A 22,892-nucleotide genomic window follows, 5' to 3' on the forward strand; every position below is an offset into this window, starting at 1 on the left:
CCTATGCCACAACTCCATGCTGAAGTCTTTTTCTATAGCATTTAACTGCTCATCATAAGCTTTAGCCTGTAACCTGTACAAAGTATGTCATTTCTTTCCATTAGCTATAACAAGAGAACCTTTACTGAGCTTCCATTGCCCTTTGTGAAATCTGCTATCATAGTCTTCATCATCTAGCCTTCCAACTGAAATTAGATTCAGCCTCAAGTCAACCACATGCCTCACATCCTTAAGCACCAACTTGCAGCCTAGGTTGGTCTTTAAATGGATATCACCCATGCCTATGATGTCTGTTGTGCTATAGTTGCACATCTTGACAACACCAAAATTTCCAAACCTGTATGTAGCAAAAAACTCCCTCTATGGTGTAGCATGATAAGAAGCACCTGTGTCAATCATCCACTCAAGATCCTGACACACACAAGAAAAAATATCATCATAAGGAGACAAAATTAAATAATCACCACCCTGCATTGTAGCTGTGATATTATTTTTTGACTCTATAGACTCCACTTATTTTCCCATTTTCTTGCTCTTCTTAGGTTGCTTACATTGGTTCTTGTAATGTCCTTTCTCACTACAATTATAGCAAACAATATCTTTTCTTGATCTTGACTTGCTTCTACCTATGCGTGAACTGCTTCTAGATTTTGACCTTCCTCTGTTCTCTGAGATAAGTGCCTGTGAATTATTCTGAGATGTTGCCGAACTCTTTCTTCTCAACTCCTCATTCAACAAACTGCTTGTTACTTGACTCATAGTGACAACACCATCTAGCGCAGAATTACTGAGGGAAACCACCAGTGTCTCCCAACTTTCTGGTAATGAACTGAGAAGTAACAATGCTTGCAACTCATCATCAAGAGACATTTTCATAGAGGATAACTAGTTAGTAATACTTTGCATTTCATTCAAATGTTCAGCAATAGAAGCACATTCTCTATATTTTAGGTTTACAAGTTTTCTGATAAAAAAGGCTTTGTTGCCAGCTGTTTTTCTTTCATAGAGACTTTCCAACTTTTTCCAAAGAGAATATGCAGAAATTTCAGTAGAAACATGGTGAAAGACACTATCATCAAGCCATTGTCGAATAAACCCAATTGTTTTTCGATCTAACCTCTTCCACTCATCATCTGTCATAGTTATGGGTTTTGCACTAACCCCCTACAAAGGTCCATACAAATCTTTGCAATACAAGAGATCTTCCATTCTTGGTTTCCATATCATCCAATTGTTTCCATTTAAACTAATCATGCGAGAAACATTACTGGCATCCATGTTCAAATACAATATTTAAATCACCAAAACCTCAGTGCTCTGATACCAGTTGATGGGGATATAAACAGGAATAACCTTTGTATATGAACAAATACTAGAAGACCATAATATGCAGCGGAATTAAATGGAACCACAATCAAATAGAACACCAAGATATACATGGAAAACCCCTTCAATGTGAAGGGTAAAAACCACAGGGCAAACTAGAGATAATCCACTATGAGAATAATGAATATACAAATCTCAATCTCTTGCCCTAAACCCTAGCAACAATCACAAGAGAATAATAGGGATACAAGGATCATGTCATTGCCCACAATATCTAAAACCTCCCTAAGTAATCACAGCAAGAGTCTACTGTAGATTTGATCTAACTTAAGAGGAGAACACTGCTAGATGATTGAAAACAGTCTCTCTGCATTGTTCTTGTCTTCTTCCCTTTCTTTCTATTCCTTTTCTGCCTTGTTTTCCTCCTTTTTCTTTGGAATCCTGTGGATGTTTTCTTCTCCCACGTTGCTGCCCTATTTATGCCTTTTTCTGCCTCCAAAACGTAGCCACCACACCCCCCTAATGTTAATTAGGGTTAGGTTAAGAGGGGGTGTGGGCTGTGGGTTGCCCAAGCCCACTTTGGGCTGAATTTGTGGGCTGCCAACCCAACAGCAAGTTGCAAACCACCCTGACAAATCGTTCACGAACTCGCATGCTTAGTCTCCTATCCGGACTTATGAAAACAAAACAAGAGGGAAGTACTGCTACTGAATATCTGCACAACATAAAGATTATTATTGATAACTTGGCCTTGATAGGTCATTCCCTCAGTGATGAAGAAGTTACTGTCCATATCCTCAATGTCCTAGGAGACGAGTACAAGGAACTGGCAGCAGCAATATGGGCACGTGATTCACCAGTATCGTTCGAAGAACTCTACGACAAGCTGACTGATTTTGAGATATATTTCAAGCGTGAGGACAAATTGTTAGGACCATCTATCATGGCTCAAGTCAATCAAAATTCCACGAGGAGGGGCTATTAGTATAACAAGACTATTAACAAAGGTTCGACCAAGATGCCTTCTGAACCTTTGAGCTCCAACCAAACCCCTCCTCCACATCATCAACATTTGAATCATGATAACCAAGGTGGCTACTTCAATCATCAGCAGTCCTGGTGCCCTGAACACAAATCAACGAAGAGTTGTCTGCCAATTATGTGATAAAGTCGGTCACTCTGTAAAGGTCTGTTGATCTCGACCCCGACTTCCTGCACAATCACATTGGCCTCAAGCAAATCTCACAACTCCAAACACAACTGATCATAATTGGATCGTGGACTGTGACGCATCCCACCACATTACCTCTAATCTACAGAACTTGTCGATCCACAGCAATTATAGTGGACATGACGACATTATCATCGGTGACGGTAAAGGACTTCCTATTACTTATACTGGTTCCACAATGCTTAATTCACCTACCACAACTTTTACACTCGATGATGTTTTGTGTGCACCTCACATTAAACACAATCTTATTTCTGTTTCTCAATTTTGCAAACAAAATAATACCTCTATTGAATTCTTTCCTAACTCTTTTCTTGTCAAGGATTTGAACATAGAGGTATCCTTGGTCCAAGGTCATAGTAAGGACAATGTTTATGAATGGTCGTCCGTTCCACAACTCAAACAGCCCACTGTTTACTCCTCAATGGCAGCTCCAATTGATGTGTAGCATCGTCGTCTCGGTCATCCCTCTCTCTCTATCTAAAATAAATTACTTTTTTGTTATTCTATTTCTAATCCTACAAATAATAGCTTTTATTGTGATGCTTGTCTCAGTAATAAAATTCATAGACTCCCTTTTGGTTCTTCTTCCATATCATGTTCTACACCATTTAAAATTATTTATACTGATGTTTGAGGTCCTGCTCCTATCACTTCCTTTGACAAGTTTAGATTTTATGTCATTTTTGTAGACTATTTTACTAAGTACACATTGATTTATCCTCTCCGTCATAAGTCAGAAGTTTCAACAATTTTTACCAACTTTAAAAAGTTGGTCGAAAACTTCTTTCAATCTACAATTAAAATAGTCTACTTTGATGGTGGGGGTGAATATCAAGCTCTCACATCCTACCTCTCAACCTGTGGTATCCAACACCTTAATCATCCCCACACACTCCTTAACTAGTTGGTTCTGCTGAACGCAAACATCGACATATTGAAGAAACTGGTCTCACGCTTCTACATCAAGCCTCCATACCAGCAACCTTTTGGTCTGTAGCCTTCCAAACTGTCGTCAACCTTATTAATCGTCTGCCCACTCCAGTTCTCCAATACCAGTCTCCATTTGAAAAACTATTTTCTAAATCCCCAAACCTTCAAAAACTCTGAATATTTGGTTGTTTATATTATCCGTGGCTACGTCCCTATGCCCCACATAAGATAGCGCCAAGATCTACACCTTGCACCTTCATAGGATATTCTCTTAAACATAATGCCTTTCGATGTTGCGAACCAAAAACTCAAAAAGTCTTTATTTCACATCATGTTGTTTTTGTAGAGTCTGCCTTTCCATTTCCAAAACCACGAGTCTCCTACTATGCCGGCCACTACAACAAATATACATCACTGGAGTATACCATCCAATATCCCGGTTCAATAGCTTCCCACTCCCTCTATTCCTTCTCATCTTCCTTCTTCACAAGCCTCCTCTACTACAGTCAATATCCTCAGAATCACAACAACCTTCTTTACCTAGTACCATTGATGTATCTCAGCCTATCCTAACCCCTGTCGATGCCTCTCCACCACCTATACCAATATCACAACTTCTAGTTCCTAGACATCCAATGACAACATACTCAAAAAGTGATATTTTTAAACCACGTTAGGTTCTCGACCTACATGCTATCATCAAATCCTCTCCCGAGACCAGTGAACCCACCACAATTACTTAAGCCCAAAAATCTCCTCACTGGCGTAAAGCCATGTGTGAAGAATATGATGCTCTTATCCATAACTCCATATGGACTCTAGTACCTTTTCATCCTACATAAAATATCATCGGGTGTAAATAGATCTTTCGAATTAAGTGGAACCCCGATGAGTCCATTACTCGATATAAAGCATGATTAGTAGCCAAAGGGTTTCATCAACGACCTAAAGTTGACTTCACAGAGACTTTTTTTCCTGTAGGTAAACCCATAACAATTCAGCTTATTCTAAGTTTGGCCATCTCCAAAGGTTGGCACTTATGACAATTGGACGTTAACAATGCCTTTTTACAAGGGACTTTAACTAAATATGTCTTTATGCAACAACCCCCTAGCTTTGTTCATCACCAGTATCTGAGACATGTCTGCAAATTACAAAAAGCCATTTATGGACTCCGTCAAGCTCCATGAGCTTGGTATACTGAACTTGGATCGTTTCTGATATCAATTGGCTTCATCAACTCCAAGTCTGATACCTCTTTATTCCTACGACAACAATATAGAAATACAATATACCTTTTAGTATATGTAGATGACATTATTGTTACAAGCAATGATCCATTGGAGATTCAAACATTTTTAAAGCAATTGCCTGATCGATTCTTCCTCAAAGATTTAGGACCCTTGAGCTACTTTATGGGAATGGAAGCAATATTTACATCCTTAGGTCTCCTCCTCTCACAGAGAAAGTATATTCAAGACTTATTATTAAAGACAAATATGCAGGATGCGAAAGAAGTAGCTACTCCTCTCTCTACTAGTGAATCACTCAAATTATGTGACGGTAGCCCTACCACGGACTTAACTCAATACCGACAAGTACTTGGCTCCTAACAGTACTTGGCTCTCACCCATCTAGATATCTCATTTGCAGTCAATAAATTATCTCAATATATGCACCAGCCTTCTGCTATGCATTGGTCTACGGTTAAACGAATTTTGCGGTATCTTAAAGGGACCGTTAATCATGGTCTCTTTCTCTCCAAAACCATTCAACTTTATCTTCATGCCTTTGCTGATGCTGACTGGGGGGGAAACTTTGATGATAGAACCTCCACGTCAGGGTATGTGGTCTTTCTTAGGTCTAATCCAATTAGTTGGAGTTCTAAGAAACAAAAGACAATGGCCCGGTCTATAACTGAAGTTGAATATCGTGCTATTGCTACCGCTGTTGCTGAACTCAATTGGGTCACAAATCTTCTCAAGGAACTCAAAGTCAGCTCTACCTATACTCCTACTGTTGGGAAATCATGGGGGGCGACATCATATGCGCAGCGGAAGAACAAGAAAACAAAAATCCCCGATTCCCAAAAAGATGTTCGTCGTCGTGCGAAGATTGGTGCGCAAAATCCGCAAAACACAAAACTGCGTATAGAGATTGTGTTACCTAGGGAGATCGTATATCCCTGTTTCCTTGCAGATCCTTAGGAGAGGGTGAAGGAGGTCAAGCGTCCTCCTCTCTAGCGGTGATCCACACAGCAGGGTTGCGACGACGCTCCTCAAAACTCCAGGCCTACTCTGAGGTGGAGAGGGAGAGGAGAATAGGAAGGGCAAGCAAAGACTCTAGCCTATGAGGCTGTGAATCCCTCCTATTTATAGAGATCCCATGTCAAAACCCTAATGGGTCCTTTCCCTAGTGGGTATTGGATCTGCATCCAATAAGACAAGGGCTCCGTCGGATATCTCATATCCGAACCTCTACTCATCGCAATGCCTACCATATGTGTGTGACCCTCTAGGCCCAATATCGAGTTGGCCGTGAGTCATACCTGTCAGAACTCCTTATGACTGAGTGAATTATTATCTCTGTAATAATTCACTTGACTCATCGACTACGGACGTATTAGGCCACTACGCCGTAGTCCCCAGACGATACAGGGGAATCCAATCCATTGGACCTGTCTGTCCTCAGTTACCATGTACCTATAGTCCCTCATCCATCTAATATCCCAGAGACCATATATCGAGCATGGTGCTATCAGACCCATACGGTTTCTACTTGAGTCTCGCTCTAATCGGATTCTCCCGGAGAACTCTTTCTCTCTCAACTCGAATGACCCTGGCCAGGGATTTGTCTGAGCAAGAACACGTAGGATATTCCTCTCATGACGCCGAGAGTGGATGATCCTCTATTGACACTCAATAGCCCTCGTAAGGTCGACTACCACTCCCAATGACCAGTTGTACTAGATCTGGGAACAGCCAAACCTATAAGTCTGGTATCAAAGAGTGGAGCACTCATACAGGACATCCTTGGTGTCTCAAGTCTAAGGACCAGATACACCACTAGGACTACGGAATCGCTGTCTGACAATAAGGCATCATCAACCATCCAGCATTCCGTAAGCGGATCAATCAGTGAACTCATTCTCCAATGAGCACCTGTACTGTATCCCTAGTGTCCCTACACGAGCAGCTATGAGACCAGCTGCATCCATCATATGGACGGGTATACAGCACACCAGTCTATCCGGTTATCACGATGTCCCTCTCGAGTAACCTATGACCGGGATTATTTAGGATATGTGTTTAAAGGTGAATCGATCTCATTATCGTGATCTCATCACGATCCGATTCCCATTGCACAAATCCAAGGACATCACAATACATATGCATTTATGCAATAGTTATAAAGTGATATACGCCAAAAATATAATAAGCAAAAAGATTCTGTATCAAGTCACACGTGCCATCACTCACGTGATTGGCTTGCTGGGCACTTATGACTAGCACCTACAATATATTGTGATAATATTGGAGCTACCTACTTATGTGTCAATCCAGTGTTCCACTCACGTATGAAACACATTACCGTCGACTTTCACTTCATACGAGATCAAGTTGTTAGACATTAACTTCATGTCTCTCATGTTTAATGAACTAGCAGACTCACTTACGAAGCCTCTAGCCCACAAACTATTTTTGTTGCATCGGTCAAAGATCGGTATCCTTGACAGGAGCTTGATCTTGTGGGGGCATGATAACAGAGAGATTTTCTCTGATAACAAAGAGATTTCCTCAACTGCATAGCAGATTTCCTCAACTGTATTAGGCAATCTCTCTGCTCAATTAAAGAAATCTTATTTTTCATCATGTATAAATAGACTTCATATTATACTAATTGAAGTACTAATTAAAGTGTGCTTTTCTTCATTCTCTCAATTCTTCACATATGACGGCATCCCGCGAAGGCGGTGTGTGAGCAAGGGCAGAGGCTTTGAATGTTAGATGGCAAGGTAGCTAGGGATCGGAGGTCGAAGGAGCGGTGCCTATGAAGCCTTTTCCAAAACGTGGATGAGTAACAAATTAATGACTTTATGATTTGTACCGGAATATGTCTTTTACTTTAAAAAGTATTTTTATAGCATAAATAATTCAAAGCTACTCTGTGATATTATATAGTATAATAAATATAAAAAATATATATATTACATTAAAAATTTATCTCAAGCCTAAATTACCCACACAAAATTTATCTTCATAAATGCAGCATCCCTCATCCCCTTCAAATTATCCAAAGGTGGCAACTACGCATCCTAGCATGCTCAATTTTCTAATCTTCTATTTGGCCATGACCTTCTAGGCTATATCGATGGCTCTCTTCCTTTTCCTTCAACGATGATCAATATCCCAGGAGCATCCAGTCCAGTATCAAATCCGAACCATAAATAATGGTTACGCCAGGATCGTCTCATTCTTCAAGCAATTCGAGCTTCAGTCATTGGATCCCTCGCCTTACTCATATCTTCGTGTGACACTGCTATCGAAGCCTGGTGCAAGTTGCAAACCACCCTGGCAAATCATTCACGAACTTGCATGCTTAGTCTCATATCCGGACTTATGAAAACAAAACAAGAGTGAAGTATTGTTACTGATTATCTGCACAACATAAAGATTATTATTAATAACTTGGCCTTAATAGGTCATTCCCTCAGGGATGAAGAAGTTACTGTCCATATCCTCAACGGCCTAGGAGACGAGTACAAGGAACTAGCAGAGCAATGCGGGCACATAATTCACCAGTGTTGTTCGAAGAACTCTACGACAAGCTGACTGATTTTGAGATATATCTCAAGCGTGAGGACAAATTGTTATGACCATCCATCACGGCTCAAATCAATCAAAAATCCACGAGGAGGGGCTATCAGTATAACAAGACTATCAACAAAGGTTCGACCAAGATGCCTTCTGAACCTTTGAGCTCCAACCAGACCCCTCCTCCACATCATCAACATTTCAATCACGACAATTAAGGTGGCTACTTCAATCATCAACAGTCCTGGTGCCCTCAACACACAAATCAACAAAGAGTTATCTGCCAATTATATGATAAAGTCGGTCACTCTGCAAAGGTATATCGATCTCGACCCCGACTTCTTGCACAATCACATTGGCCTCAAACAAATCTTGAAAATACTCCAAACACTACTGATCATAATTGGATCGTGGACTCTAACGCATCCCACTACATTACCTCTATTCTACAGAATTTGTCGATACACAACAACTATAGTGGACATGACGACATTATCATCGGTGACGGTAAAAGACATTCTATTACTCATACTAGTTCCACAATGCTTAATTCACCTACCACAACTTTTACACTCGATGATGTTTTGTGTGCACCTCAAATTAAACGTAATCTTATTTCTGTTTCTCAATTTTACAAATAAAATAATACCTCTATTGAATTCTTTCCTAACTTTTTTCTTGTCAAGGATTTGAACACGAGGGTATCCTTGGTCCAAGGTCAGAGTAAGGACAATGTTTATAAATGACCATCCATTCCACAACTCAAACAGCCCACTGTTTACTCCTCAATGGCAGCTCCAATCGATGTGTAGCATCATCATCTCGGTCATCCCTCTCTCTCTATCTAAAATAAATTACTTTCTCGTTGTTCTCTTTTTACTCCTACAAATAATAGCTTTTATTGTGATGCTTGTCTCAGTAATAAAAATCATAGACTCCCTTTTGGTTCTTCTTCCATATCATGTTCTACACCATTTGAAATTATTTATACTGATGTTTGGGGTTTTGCTCCCATCACTTCCTTTGACAAGTTTAGATTTTATCGTTTTTATAGACTATTTTACTAAGTACACATTGATTTATCCTCTCCATCATAAGTCAGAAGTTTCAACAATTTTTACCAACTTTAAAAAGTTGGTTGAAAACTTCTTTCAATCTACAATTAAAACAGTCTACTTTGATAGTGGTGGTGAATATCAAGCTCTCACATCCTACCTCTCAAACATGTGGTATCCAACACCTTAAGTCACCCCCACACACTCCTCAACTAGTTGGTTCTGCTGAATGCAAACATCGACATATTGTAGAAACTAGTCTCACGCTTCTATATCAAGCCTCCATGCCAACAACCGTTTGGTCTGTAGCCTTTCAAACTACCATCTACCTTATTAATCGTCTGCCCACTCCAGTTCTCCAATACCAGTCTCCATTTGAAAAATTATTTTCTAAATCCCCAAACCTTCAAAAACTCCGAATATTTGGTTGTTTATGTTATCCATGGCTATGTCCCTATGCCCCACATAAGATAGCGCCAAGATCTACACCTTGCACCTTCATAGGATATTCTCTTGAACATAATGCCTTTCGATGCTACGAACCAAAAACTCAAAAAGTCTTTATTTCACGTCATGTTATTTTTGTGGAGTCTGCCTTTCCATTTCAAAACCACGAGTCTCCTACAATGCCAACCACTTTAACAAATATACATCATTGGAGTATACCATCCAGTCTCCCGGTTCAACAGCTTCCCACTCCCTCCATTCCTTCTCATCTTCCTTCTTCACAAGCCTCCCCTACTACTGACATAATATCCTCAGAATCACAACAACCTTCTTTACCTAGTACCATTGATGCATCTCAGCCTATCTCGACCCCTGTCGATGCCTCTCCACCACCTATACCAATACCATAACATTCAGTTCCTAGACATCCAATGACAACACGCTTAAAAGTGGTATTTTTAAACCACGTCAGGTTCTCGATCTGCATGTTATCACCAAATCCTCTCCCGATACCGGTGAACCCACCACAATTACTCAAGCCCAAAAATCTCCTCACTGGCATAAAACCATGTGTGAAGAATATGATGTTCTTTTCCATAACTCCACATGGACTCTAATACCTTTTCATCATACACAAAAATCATCGGGTATAAATGGGTCTTTCGAATTAAGCGGAACCTCGACGGGTCCGTTGCTCGATATAAAGCACGATTAGTAGCCAAATGGTTTCATCAATGACCTAGAGTTGACTTCACAGAGACTTTTAGTCCTGTAGTTAAACCCACAACAATTCGGCTTATTCTAAGTTTGGCAATCTCCAAAGGCTGGCACTTACAACAACTGGACGTTAACAATGTCTTTTTATAGGGGACTTTAACTGAAGATGTCTTTATGCAGTAACCCCTTAGCTTTGTTCATCACCAGTATCCGAGACATGTCTGCAAATTACAAAAAGCCATTTATGGACTCCGTCAAGCTCCATGAGCTTGGTATACTAAACTTGGATCGTTTATGATATCAATTGGCTTCATCAACTCCAAGTCTGATACCTCTTTATTCCTACGACAACAACATGAAAATACAATATATCTTCTATTATATGTAGATTATATTATTGTTACAGGCAATGATCCCTTGGAGATTCAGATATTTTTTAAGAAATTGGCTGATCGATTCTCCCTAAAAAATTTAGGACCCTTGAGCTACTTTTTGGGAATGGAAGCAACATTTACATCCTTAGGTCTCCTCCTCTTACAGAGAAAGTATATTCAAGACTTATTATTAAAGACAAATATGCAGGATGCGAAAGAAGTTGCTACTCCTCTCTCTACTAGTGAATCACTCAATTTATGTGATGGTAGCCCTACCACGGACTCAACTCAATACCGACAAGTATTTGGTATCTTACAGTACTTGGCTCTCACCCGTCCAGATGTCTCATTTGCAATCAATAAATTATCTCAATACATGTACCAGCCTTCTGCTATGCATTGGTCTGCGGTTAAACGAATTTTGCGATATCTTAAAGGGACCCTTAAACTTGGTCTCTTTCTCTGCAAAACCACTCAACTTCATCTTCGTACCTTTGCTGATGTTGATTGGGCGGGAAACTTTGATGTTAGAACCTCCACGTCAGGGTATGTGGTCTTTCTTGGGTCTAATCCAATCAGTTGGAGTTCTAAGAAACAAAAGACAGTGGCCCGGTCTACAATTGAAGATGAATATCGTGCTATTGCTACTGTTGTTGTTGAACTCAATTTGGTCACAAATCTCCTCAAAAAACTCAAAGTCAGCTCTACCCATACTCCTACAATATATTGTGACAATGTTGGAGCTACCTACTTATGTGTCAATGTAGTGTTCCACTCACGCATGAAACATATTGCCATCGACTTTCACTTCGTGCGAGATCACGTTGTCAAACATCAACTTCGTGTCTCTCATCTTCATACAGCTGATGAACTAGCAGACTCACTCACGAAGCCTCTAGCCCGCAAACTATTTTTGTTGCATCGGTCTAAGATCGGTATCCTTAACAGGAGCTTGATCTTGCGGGGGCATGATAACAAAGAGATTTTATCTGATAACAAAGAGATTTCCTCAAATGCATAGCAGATGAGATTTTCTCAACTGTATTAAGCAATCTCTCTGTTCAGTTAAAGAAATCTTATTTTTCATTACGTAAAAATAGACTTCATATTATACTAATTGAAGTACTAATTGAAGTGTGCCTTTTTTCATTCTCTAAATTCTTCACATATGACGGCATCCCACGAAGGCGATGTGTGAGCAAGGGCAGAGGCTTTGAAGTGTGCCTATAAAGCCTTTTCTAAAACGTGGATGGGTAACAAATTAATGACTTTATGATTTGTACCGAAATATGTCTTTTACTGTAAAGATATTTTTATAGCACAAATAATTCAAAGCTACTCTGCGATATTATATAGTATGATAAATAAATATATATATTACATTAAATAATTTATCTCAAGCCTAAATTACCCACACAAAGTGGCATCCTTCGCTTAAAACAAAGTCCGTAATGTAATCAGTCGTCTCCTATTCGGAATGCTTGTCCTACTCGGACTCGTTTTCCCAGTTGTGTCCGTCATCGGAACCGTCTCTATATAACTCATCAACGTTGGTCCTCCGCCACCTTCAACAACTCCTCTGCCATTGCGATCGACATCTCTGTCCTTGCTTTGGTTCCTCGTAGCCACCAAAGGCAGCAGATGAAGATAAGAACACAAGGAGCACAGGCGGAGACCACCATGGACAGCCCTGACTGGACATCGCTCCCGCTGGATGTCCTCACGAAGATTGGCGAAAAGCTTCCCGTCCCTTACCGTGCCTGCTTTCGTGCCACATGCAAGGATTGGTGTTCCGCACTCCTACCCGTTGTCATACCGTCCCCGTGGCTCCTCTTAGTCGGCAAGAACAGCGATACCTGCAACTTCTTGTCTCTCCCCACCAGACGCTCCTTCACCTACTCCCTTCTCCCTGAGCTCCGCGGCGTGCAGTATGTGGGCTCTCAAGCTGGTTGGCTAGCAGTCTTCAATAAATACCAGGACGTCAGCCTCATAAATCCTCTAACAGCGGCTCGAATCTGCCTCCCCTCCTTCCTCACCCTACCCAATTTTGAGCTCGTCGACGGCAGCTGTGTCCTTCCTCATCTCAACCGAATCTCCAGTTGTTTTGTTACGAAAGTTATCTTCTCCGCAAATCCAACTACCCATAATTACATCGCGGTGAGTCTCTATGGCACTCCCCAAATTGAAATCGCCTACGCAAAAGCAGGCGGAGACAAGTGGAATCTTCTTCAGACGACATCGACTCAGAATCGTTCATACGAGGATATCATGTACCACAATGGGAAATTCTACTGCATAACAGTTGAAGCCGAAGTTTTCGCTTTTGACCTCAGTGGAGTTTCTCCCACCGTGACGGTGGTCGGCGAGAGCACGTCACTCGGTTTGACACATTTCGACTATCACATTCCTTGCTCCCGTGTCAGACACATTCACAGCAAATACTTGGCGTGCTCGAGCACCGGGGAGCTGTTCCTGATTTTGAGGCGCACAGTTCTCTCATATGAATCGCTGGGATGGAAGGCTATCATGGTTTGGAGGTACAATCCTCAGCGTCAGCCATGTTGGGAAGCTGTGAAGAACTTGGGGAATAAGTCCTTGTTGATCGGTATCAACAACGCTATATCGATTTCTACCGAGAATTTTCGAGATGCACGACGAGATTGCGTCTACTTTACGGAGGCGCTGATCAGAACCATAGTCGATGGCCGGCCCGAATTCATTCCTAGCATTGTAGTGTCTGATGTGCGACGGGGAAAGTGGGCGCGGGCAAACTCTCAGTTACAACCACTCTTGCTGCCACCCATCTGGTTCACTCCCTCCATGCTGTGAACCAAGAAACGAGTAGTTCTTGCTCTAATTTGACTTACAACTCCTACTACTACATATAGAGATGATAGATACATCACAGGCCACAGTAACTATATCAACTTGTGCTTTGATATTGTGTACAAGAAAATGTTTTGCTTGATTTATGAAGTTGCACATCTGTTTTACAAGTTTGATATGACCATAAAGATGAAAGCAAGTTTTCCTTCAAGAGGACACAAAGAAACATGTAGATGCCTTTTGCTCTTATATGAAATTTTAATTTAGAGTGATCTCTTTATGGCCTTATCAGTCATCCTTAGTTGTGGGTATTACTAGAATTAGTGATTGATTTGAGATCCTATACCTGCAGGTGCTATTTGATGAGGTTACTGCAGTGAATTAAATATGAAAGAATTACATCATCTAATTGGAAATAAAGAAAAATAGTTACTTAATACCACACATTGCTGAAAACAGATCTTACTTGGAAAAAGATAGTGACTTGTGAAAAAATCATTGGGCCTCAACAAAATTTTTGAGTGTGAATGATATTATGCAATTTGGTGAAAAAATAAAGTACCCAAAATCTTGAGAACAATGAAGGAGAAGAATTTATCGATAGTTGAAGAGATGTAAATCTATTGAGGAAAATTCTCTCTTCTAACATGTATAAATAGGGCATATTGTATTCAACTCAATGCATTCTTCTTCTTTGTATTTTATTTCTATTATGGTATCAGAGTTTAGGAAGGCTCTACTCTCCCTTCTGTAGCCTGTTCTCGTCAGAGCTAGGCATGTGTTCGGCACCTGACCTCTGACGATTCCCATCACCATGAACACAGTTGCCATATCTTTCTGTCGCTACATCTTATCGCCAAACACCTACGCTGCATTGCAACAGCCCCCTAGGCGTGACCCCTACCTCCGGCGACTGAAGCGATATTGATCCTACTGCAAGTGATCGGTACAGGTGGCATCAGTAGTTTTTTTTTACCCATCTATATTTTTTTTACCTATCTAATTGTTACATACTTCCACTTTTTCTACTTTGCTCCTATATATGTCCAACATGTCTTCATCTAACGTTCCAATTACTATTCCCATAGGAAACCATAGTACCTTTTCCTCTACCAGCCTTATTTCTATCAATGCTAACACTCTCATTCCCTTCAAATTATCCAACGATGGCAACTATGCATCATAGCGTGCTCAATTCTCTAATCTACTATTTGGCTATGATCTTTTAGGATTTGTCGATGGCTCTCTTCGTTGTCCGCCGGCGATGCTCAACATCCCAGGCACATCCAGTCCAATACCAAATCCGGACCATAAACTATGGTTACGCCAGGATTGTCTCATCCTTCAAGCAATTCAAGCCTCGGTCGTTGGTTCCCTCGCCCCACTCATTTCTTCATGTGACACTGCTGTCGAAGCTTGGTGCAAGTTGCAAACCACCCTGGCCAATCGTTCCCGTACTCGCATGCTTAGTCTTCTATCCAATCTCATGAAAATAAAATAAGAGGGAAGTACTGTTGTTGATTATCTACACAACATAAAGATTATCATCGATAACTTGGCCTTGATAGGTCATTCCCTCAGTGATGAAGAAGTTACTGTCCATATCCTAAATGGCCTAGGAGACGAGTACAAGGAATTGGCAATAGCAATACGGGCACGTGATTCACCAGTATCATTTGAAGAACTCTATGATAAGTTGACTGACTATGAGATATATCTCACGCATAAAGACAGGTTGCCAAAACCATCCATTACAGCTCAAGTCAGTTAAAAACCTAAGAAGAAGAGCAATCGGTACAACAAGAGCTCCAAACAAACCTCCCCTCCTCAACAAAGAGTTGTCTGCCAACTATGTGACAAAGTTGGTCACTTTGCAAAAGTCTGTAGAACTCGATCCAGACTTCCTCCTCCGTCGCATTGGCCTCATGCAAATCTTACAGCTACTTCGACAACTGGTGATGAAAATTGGATTGTGGACTCTGGCGCATCTCATCACATCATGTCTGATTTACAAAACTTATCCATCCATAACGACTATGGCGAAACTGAAGACAACATCATCGGTGATGATAACAGACTCCCCATTACTCATACTAGTTCCACAGTGCTTAATTCACATAGTACTTCATTTACGCTAGATGATGTTTTGTGTGCACCCCAAATCAAATGAAACCTCATTTCTGTTTCCCAATTCTACAAATAGAATTATACCTCAATTGAATTCTTTCATAATTCCTTTCTTCTCCAGGATTTAAGCACGGGGACATCCTTGGTCCGAGGCCAGAGTAAAGACAACATTTACGAGTCGCTGTCGGTTCCATAAATCACCCAACCCACTGCCTATTCTTCAATCGCAGCTCCAATTGATGTGTGGCATCGTCGTCTTGGTCATCCCTCAACTCTTATTCAGCAAAAACTGATTTTCCGTTATTCTCTTCCTACGCTTAAATCCAATAACATCATAACTCATTGTGATGCTTGTTTAAGTAATAAAAGTCATAGACTTCCCTTTGGAAAATCCTCCATATCCTGCTCTAAACCCCTTGAAGTTATTTACACTGATGTTTGGGGCCCCGCGCCAATCACTTCCTTTGACAAATTCATATTTTATATTATTTTCGTAGACTATTTCATCAAATACACATGCTTATACCCTCTTCATCATAAATCTGAAGTTTCAACAGTCTTTACTAACTTTCGAAGATTGGTCGAGAACTTCTTTTAATCGAAAATTAAGAGTATTTACTCTGATGGTGGCAGCGAATATCAAGCCCTCACATCCTGCCTATCTGCTTGTGATATATAACACCTCAAGTCACCTCCACACACTCCTCAACTCGTCGGCTCTGCTGAACGCAAACATCGACATATAGTTAAAACTAGTCTCACACTCCTACACCAAGCCTCTATACCACCAACTTTTTAGACTGCAGCATTTCAAGCTGTCGTCTACCTCATTAATCATATACTCACTCCAATCCTCGAGAATGAGTCGCCATTTGAAAAATTATTTCATAAATCCCCGAACCTTCAAAAACTTAAAGTGTTTGGTTGTCTATGTTATCCATGGTTGCGTCCATATGCCTCACATAAAATAACATCAAAATCTTAACCTTATGTTTTCATTGGATACTCCCTTGATCATAATGCCTTTCGATGCTATGAACCCCAATCTCGAAAAGTCTTTACATCCCGTCATGTTATTTTTATAGAGACTACATTTCTATTTCACAACCCTGAGTCTCCTACTGTGCCACCTACTCCATCACATATACATCACTGGAGTACACCATCAATCCTATCAATCGAGTCTCCCATAATATCATCTAGTCATTCTCCTCTGGATTCACACTCTCTCATTCTCCCGGTGCAACAGCTCCTCACCCCCTCCATTGTGCCTCTCCTTTCTTCACTAGGTTCTCCTACAACTGAAGGCATTCCCTCGGAATCACATTCGCTGCCTTTATCCTCTCTTGAGACCAGTGACACTGAAGTCCCTTAGCCTCTACCGCCCATATCTACAACACACCCTATAGCCCCTGGATATCCAATGACAACATGATCCAAAAGTGGTGTCTTTAAACCACGACAAATCCTTGACCTACATACCATCACAACATCCTCGTCAGAGACCACTGAACCTACCACAATTACTCAAGCCCAAAAATCTCTATACAAGTGTAAAACCATGTGTGAAGAATATGATGCACTCCTTCATAATTCTACATGGACCCTTGTACCCTCTCATCCCACATAAAACATCATCGGGTGTAAGTGGGTCTTTCGAATTAAGCCAAAGGGTTTCATCAATGACCTGGTGTTGACTTCACAGAGACATTCAGCCTTATTATTAAACCCACAACAATCCGACTTATTCTAAGTTTGGCCATCTTACAAGCCTGGCATTTACGTCAACTCGACATTAACAACTCGGCATTTACAAGCCTTCGTCGGGCTCCAAGAGCTTGGTACACCGAACTTAACTCGTTTTTGGCATCAGTTGGCTTCATCAACTCCAAATCACAGGCAACAATCCTATGGAAATCAAGGCATTCCTCAAGCATTTAGCAAATTGATTCTCTCTTAAAGATCTAGGACCCTTGATCTATTTTTTGGGAGTGGAAGCAACATACACATCTTCCGGGCTCTTCCTATCACAACGAAAGTATATTCAAGATCTATTATCTAAAATGAATATGCAAGATGCAAAGGCAGTTACAACACCTCTGTCTACTAGCGAGTCGCTCAAACTTTACGACGGAAGCCCTGCTACAGACCCAACTCAATACCATCAAGTCCTTGGCTCCTTATAGTACTTATCTCTCACCCGTCTAGATATCTCATTTGTGGTCAATAAACTTTCACATTTCATGCATCGACCATATATTATACATTGGTTTGTAGTCAAACGAATCTTGCGGTATCTTCACGGGACTATCAATCATTGTCTCTTTGTCCGTAAACACTCTCCTCTTAATCTCCATGCCTTTGTCGATGCTGATTGGGCAGGGAATTTTGATGATAGAACCTCCATGTCAAGGTATTTGAGCAACCTACTTATGTGTCAATCCAGTGTTCTACTCATGCATAAAACACATTGCCATCGACTTTCACTTCGGGCGAGATCAAGTTGTCAGACATCAACTTTGTGTCTCTTATGTTCATACAGCTGATCAACTAGCAGACTCACTCACGAAGCCTCTAGCCCGCAAACTATTTTTTGTTGCATCGGTCCAAGATCATTCTCTCAATTCTTCACAGATACGTCCCACGAAGGCGGTGTGTAAGCAAGGGCAGAGGCTTTGAATGTTAGATGGCTAGCAAGGTAGCTGGGGATCAGAGGTCGTAGGAGCGGTGCCTATAAAGCCTTTTCCAAGTCGTGGATGAGTAACAAATTAATGACTTTATTATTTGTACCGGAATATGTCTTTTTCTTTAAAGATATTTTTATAGCATAAATAATTCAAAGCTACTCTGTGATATTATATAGTATAATAAATATATATATATATATATATATATATATTACATTATAAATTTATCTCAAGCCTAAATTACCCACACAAAGTGGCATCCTTCGCTTACAACAAAGTCCGCACTGTCATCAGTCGTCTCCGATAAGGAGACCTTGTCCTACTCGGACTCGTTTTCCCAGTTGTGTTCGTCATCGGAACCTTCTCTATATAACTCATCAACGTTGGTCCTCCGCCACCTTCAACAACTCCTCTGCCATTGCGATCGACATCTCTGTCCTTGCTTTGGTTCCTCTTTGCCACCAAAGGCAGCAGATGAAGAGAAGAAGAACACAAGGAGCAGAGGCGGAGACCACCATGGACAGCCCTGACTGGACATCGCTCCCGCTGGATGTCCTCACGAAGATTGGCGAAAAGCTTCCCGTCCCTCACCGTTCCTGCTTTCGTGCCACATGCAAGGATTGGTGTTCAGCACTCCTACCCGTTGTCATCCCGTCCCCGTGGCTCCTCTCAGTCGGCAAGAACAGCGATACCTGCACCTTCTTGTCTCTCCCCACCAGACGCTCCTTCACCTACTCCCTTCTCCCTGAGCTCCACGGCGTGCGGTATGTGGGCTCTCAAGCTGGTTGGCTAGCAGTCTTCAATAAATACCTGGATGTCAGCCTCATAAATCCTCTAACAGCGGCTCGAATCTGCCTCCCCTCCTTCCTCACCCTACCCAATTTTGAGCTCGTCGGCGGCAGCTGTGTCCTTCCTCATCTCTACCCAAGCTCCCGTTATTTTGTTACGAAAGTTATCTTCTCCGCAAATCCAACTACCCATAATTACATCGCGGTGAGTCTCTATGGCACTCCCCAAATTGAAATCGCCTACGCAAAAGCAGGCGGAGACAAGTGGAATCTTCTTCAGACGACATCGACTCAGAATCGTTCATACGAGGATATCATGTACCACAATGGGAAATTCTACTGCATAATAGTTGAAGCCGAAGTCTTCGCTTTTGACCTCAGTGGAGTTTCTCCCACCGTGACGGTGGTCGCCGAGAGCACGTCACTTGGTTTGACATATTTCGACTATCACATTCCTTGCTACGGTGTCATACACATTTACGGCAAATACTTGGCGTGCTCGAGCACCGGGGAGCTGTTCCTGATTTTTAGGCGCGGAGTTCTCTCATATGAATCGCTGGGATGGAAGGCTATCATGGTTTGGAGGTACAATCCTCAGCGTCAGCCATGTTGGGAAGCTGTGAAGAACTTGGGAATAAGTCCTTGTTGATCGGTATCAACAACGCTACATCGATTTCTACCGAGAATTTTCTAGATGCACGACGAGATTGCGTCTACTTTACCGAGGCGGTCAGAACCATAGTCGATGACCGGCCCGAATTCATTCTTAGCATTGGAGTGTTTGATGTGGAACGGAGAAAGTGGGCGCGGGCAAACTCTCAGTTACAACCACACTTGCTGCCACCCATCTGGTTCACTCCCTCCATGCTGTGAACCAAGAAACGAGTAGTTCTTGCTCTTATTTGACTTACAACTCCTACTACTACATATAGAGATGATAGATACATTACAGGCCACAGTAACTATATCAACTTGTGCTTTGATATTGTGCACAAGAAAATGTTTTGCTTGATTTATGAAGTTGCACATCTGTTTTACAAGTTTGATATGACCATAGAAGATGAAAGCAAGTTTTCCTTCAAGAGGAAACAACATAAAGAAACATGTAGATGCCTTTTGCTCTTATATGAAATTTTAATTTATAGTGATTTCTTTATGGCCTTATCAGTCATCATTAGTTGTGGGTATCACTAGAATTAGTGATTGATTTGAGATCCTATACCTGCAGGTGCTATTTGATGAGGTTACTGTAGTGAATTAAATATGAAAGAATTACATCATCTAATTGGAAATAAAGAAAAATAGTTACTTAATACCACACATTGCTGAATACAAATCTTACTTGGAAAAAGATAGTGACTTGTGAAAAAATCATTGGGCCTCAACAAAATTTGTGTGTGTGAATGATATTATGCAATTTGGTGAAAAAACAAAGGACCCAAAATCTTGAGAACTGCAGGAGAAGAATTTATGGATTCTTGGATGAAAAATATTAATGAGCTAAATCAAACGTGCATATCCATCTCTTATGGCACCTTATATTTTATAAGTATCAAAAAGGTAATTATGGATACTTGTCTTATCATCTTACCACTCGAATTATGGTCATCTTCATTAATCATCTTCACCATGTCATGATTATCTCATTGTGCTGTATTATGGGTTCACCTTTACCACCAAGAGGTCCCGTAACGAGACCCTCGTTGTCGTCCTCATCAACTTCGCATTGTTATGAGACCAAAGTCACTTCTGCATAGCCACAACCTTTATTTGTGAAGCCCCCCTCCACAAGGCCATAGCCTTGCCCTTGTGAAGCCTCCATCCCCAGCATCTACTTCCCATATTCTTGTTCTTATCATTCATTTGTTCTCTAACGACAAAGGATAGAGAGGAGGGGATGGTGTGGTCATTGATAGTGCAAAAGGTGACGAGGTATGGTTGTTCATGATGCCTACAATCTCACCCTCAACTTTTCATTGCACTCTTCGAATGCACCATGCCTTATCCTCTCTCATGCCTACAATCTCACCCTTTGTCGTAGCTTTTTCCCTTCACCCATTTTCAACAAATATCTACTCTCTCTTTTGTGATCTCCTCCCTATGCACCAACCTACCCTTGCCCATTTCCACCCATAGTGCCATGCTCACATCCTTCATCATCATCACCACATCCATCTTCTACTAAAGAGCCCAATGAGGAACCATTTGACATAAGATTTTGGTCCTCTCTATAAAGCCCTCAAGCAAGAAGCACTAGGGACCAACATCACTATTGACATCGAAGAATAATGCACTAGGGCCTCTTCGCAACCCATAAGAACTACTATCGACTCGCCTCCAAGCCATTGGCCAGCTCATACACTTGTGCTTCGATGAGCACTCCACAAGAGGTGGCAAAGGGGCCTCATGGAAAGGCCTCACGAATGGTGGTAGCGACCATATGGAGGGTTAGAGGTAATAACGTGAAGGCGGTAGGACGAAGGTGACAACAGTAATGACAAGGGCCTCACAATAGTAGAGATGGCCCACAGCATGACGAGATGGTAGGAAGAGACGAAAATAGCCACGATAGGATGACAATCGAAAAAGACGAACAACAGGAGTAATCTCATCTTTTAAAAAATAAAGAATATTTTATGAAATAAAATAAAGTAGAGTACTAAAAAAAGTAAATGTTTAAATGTTTGTTCACCAAACTTCTTCAAACAATGTTTTGTCAATGTACTGGACTTCTTAGTTCCGAAAAATCATTCTTTCAATCATTATTTTTTTTTATAGCTTTTGATGACAATTTTTTTTCCTTTTTCTCTCCCTTTTTATTTCCATGTGGTTCTATTTAATTAGGTAAGATATATTATAGATATGATTTGATTGGTTATTGATTAATAGAAAAGAAGTTCAGAATCGTTCGCTCGTGGGTAGAGGCAGCTCCACAGCGATTGTGGCTGTGCGCGGGCAAGTACCGCTGCAGACTGCATCCCTGGCAACAGCTGCAGCCAACCGTGTGCGCCATCCATAGGCAAGAAAGGCCGCAGCGGCGCAGGCTGGAATTACCGCAGCGACCGTAGGAGCCGCACGTGGACAGAGGCAGCGCCGCACGCGCAGGCTAGGGTTTTGACATATTTATAGTTTTACCCTCGGGTCTAATTTATGCCAAATTATAGTTCTACCTTTTATAAATCGCATATTTTCGATTTATATCCTATCGAATATTTACAGTTTTATCATTATGAAATTAAAAATTTTAGTTTATATTCTCAATTATAAAATTGATAAATATGATTTATTATAATTATGATTAAATTTAATCATGATTATATTTTTGATTATTTGATTGGATTTAATTTTGATTAAAAAAATTATAAATTATGATTTACTTTATAATTTTCTCATATGATTTATTGATTATAAATATGGTAAATAAAATCTAATTATTGTTCTTGGATATTCATTTAGTTATTCACATGTATATATTTGAAATTATGAAATAATATTTTCCTTTCACATGAAGGCATGATTTATATATTATCACAATTATCATACGAGTTTTCTTTTGCTGATTAATAT

The 22,892-nt window shown here is 40.8% G+C and overlaps 1 protein-coding gene across 1 annotated transcript; it reads left to right on the forward strand.

Annotated features, from left to right (window-relative positions):
- The first annotated feature begins 2,002 nt into the window (after positions 1–2,002).
- Positions 2,003–13,726, forward strand: LOC135649120 (putative F-box protein At4g17565). Its single transcript, XM_065167230.1, has 2 exons — positions 2,003–2,253; positions 12,406–13,726. Exons 1-2 carry the CDS (start codon positions 2,003–2,005, stop codon positions 13,724–13,726), a joined length of 1,572 nt encoding a protein of 523 aa, XP_065023302.1.
- The last annotated feature ends 9,166 nt before the right edge of the window (positions 13,727–22,892 follow it).

The sequence above is a fragment of the Musa acuminata genome, chromosome BXJ3-9, assembly GCF_036884655.1.
Source record: "Musa acuminata AAA Group cultivar baxijiao chromosome BXJ3-9, Cavendish_Baxijiao_AAA, whole genome shotgun sequence".
Classification (NCBI taxonomy): Eukaryota; Viridiplantae; Streptophyta; class Magnoliopsida; order Zingiberales; family Musaceae; genus Musa; species Musa acuminata.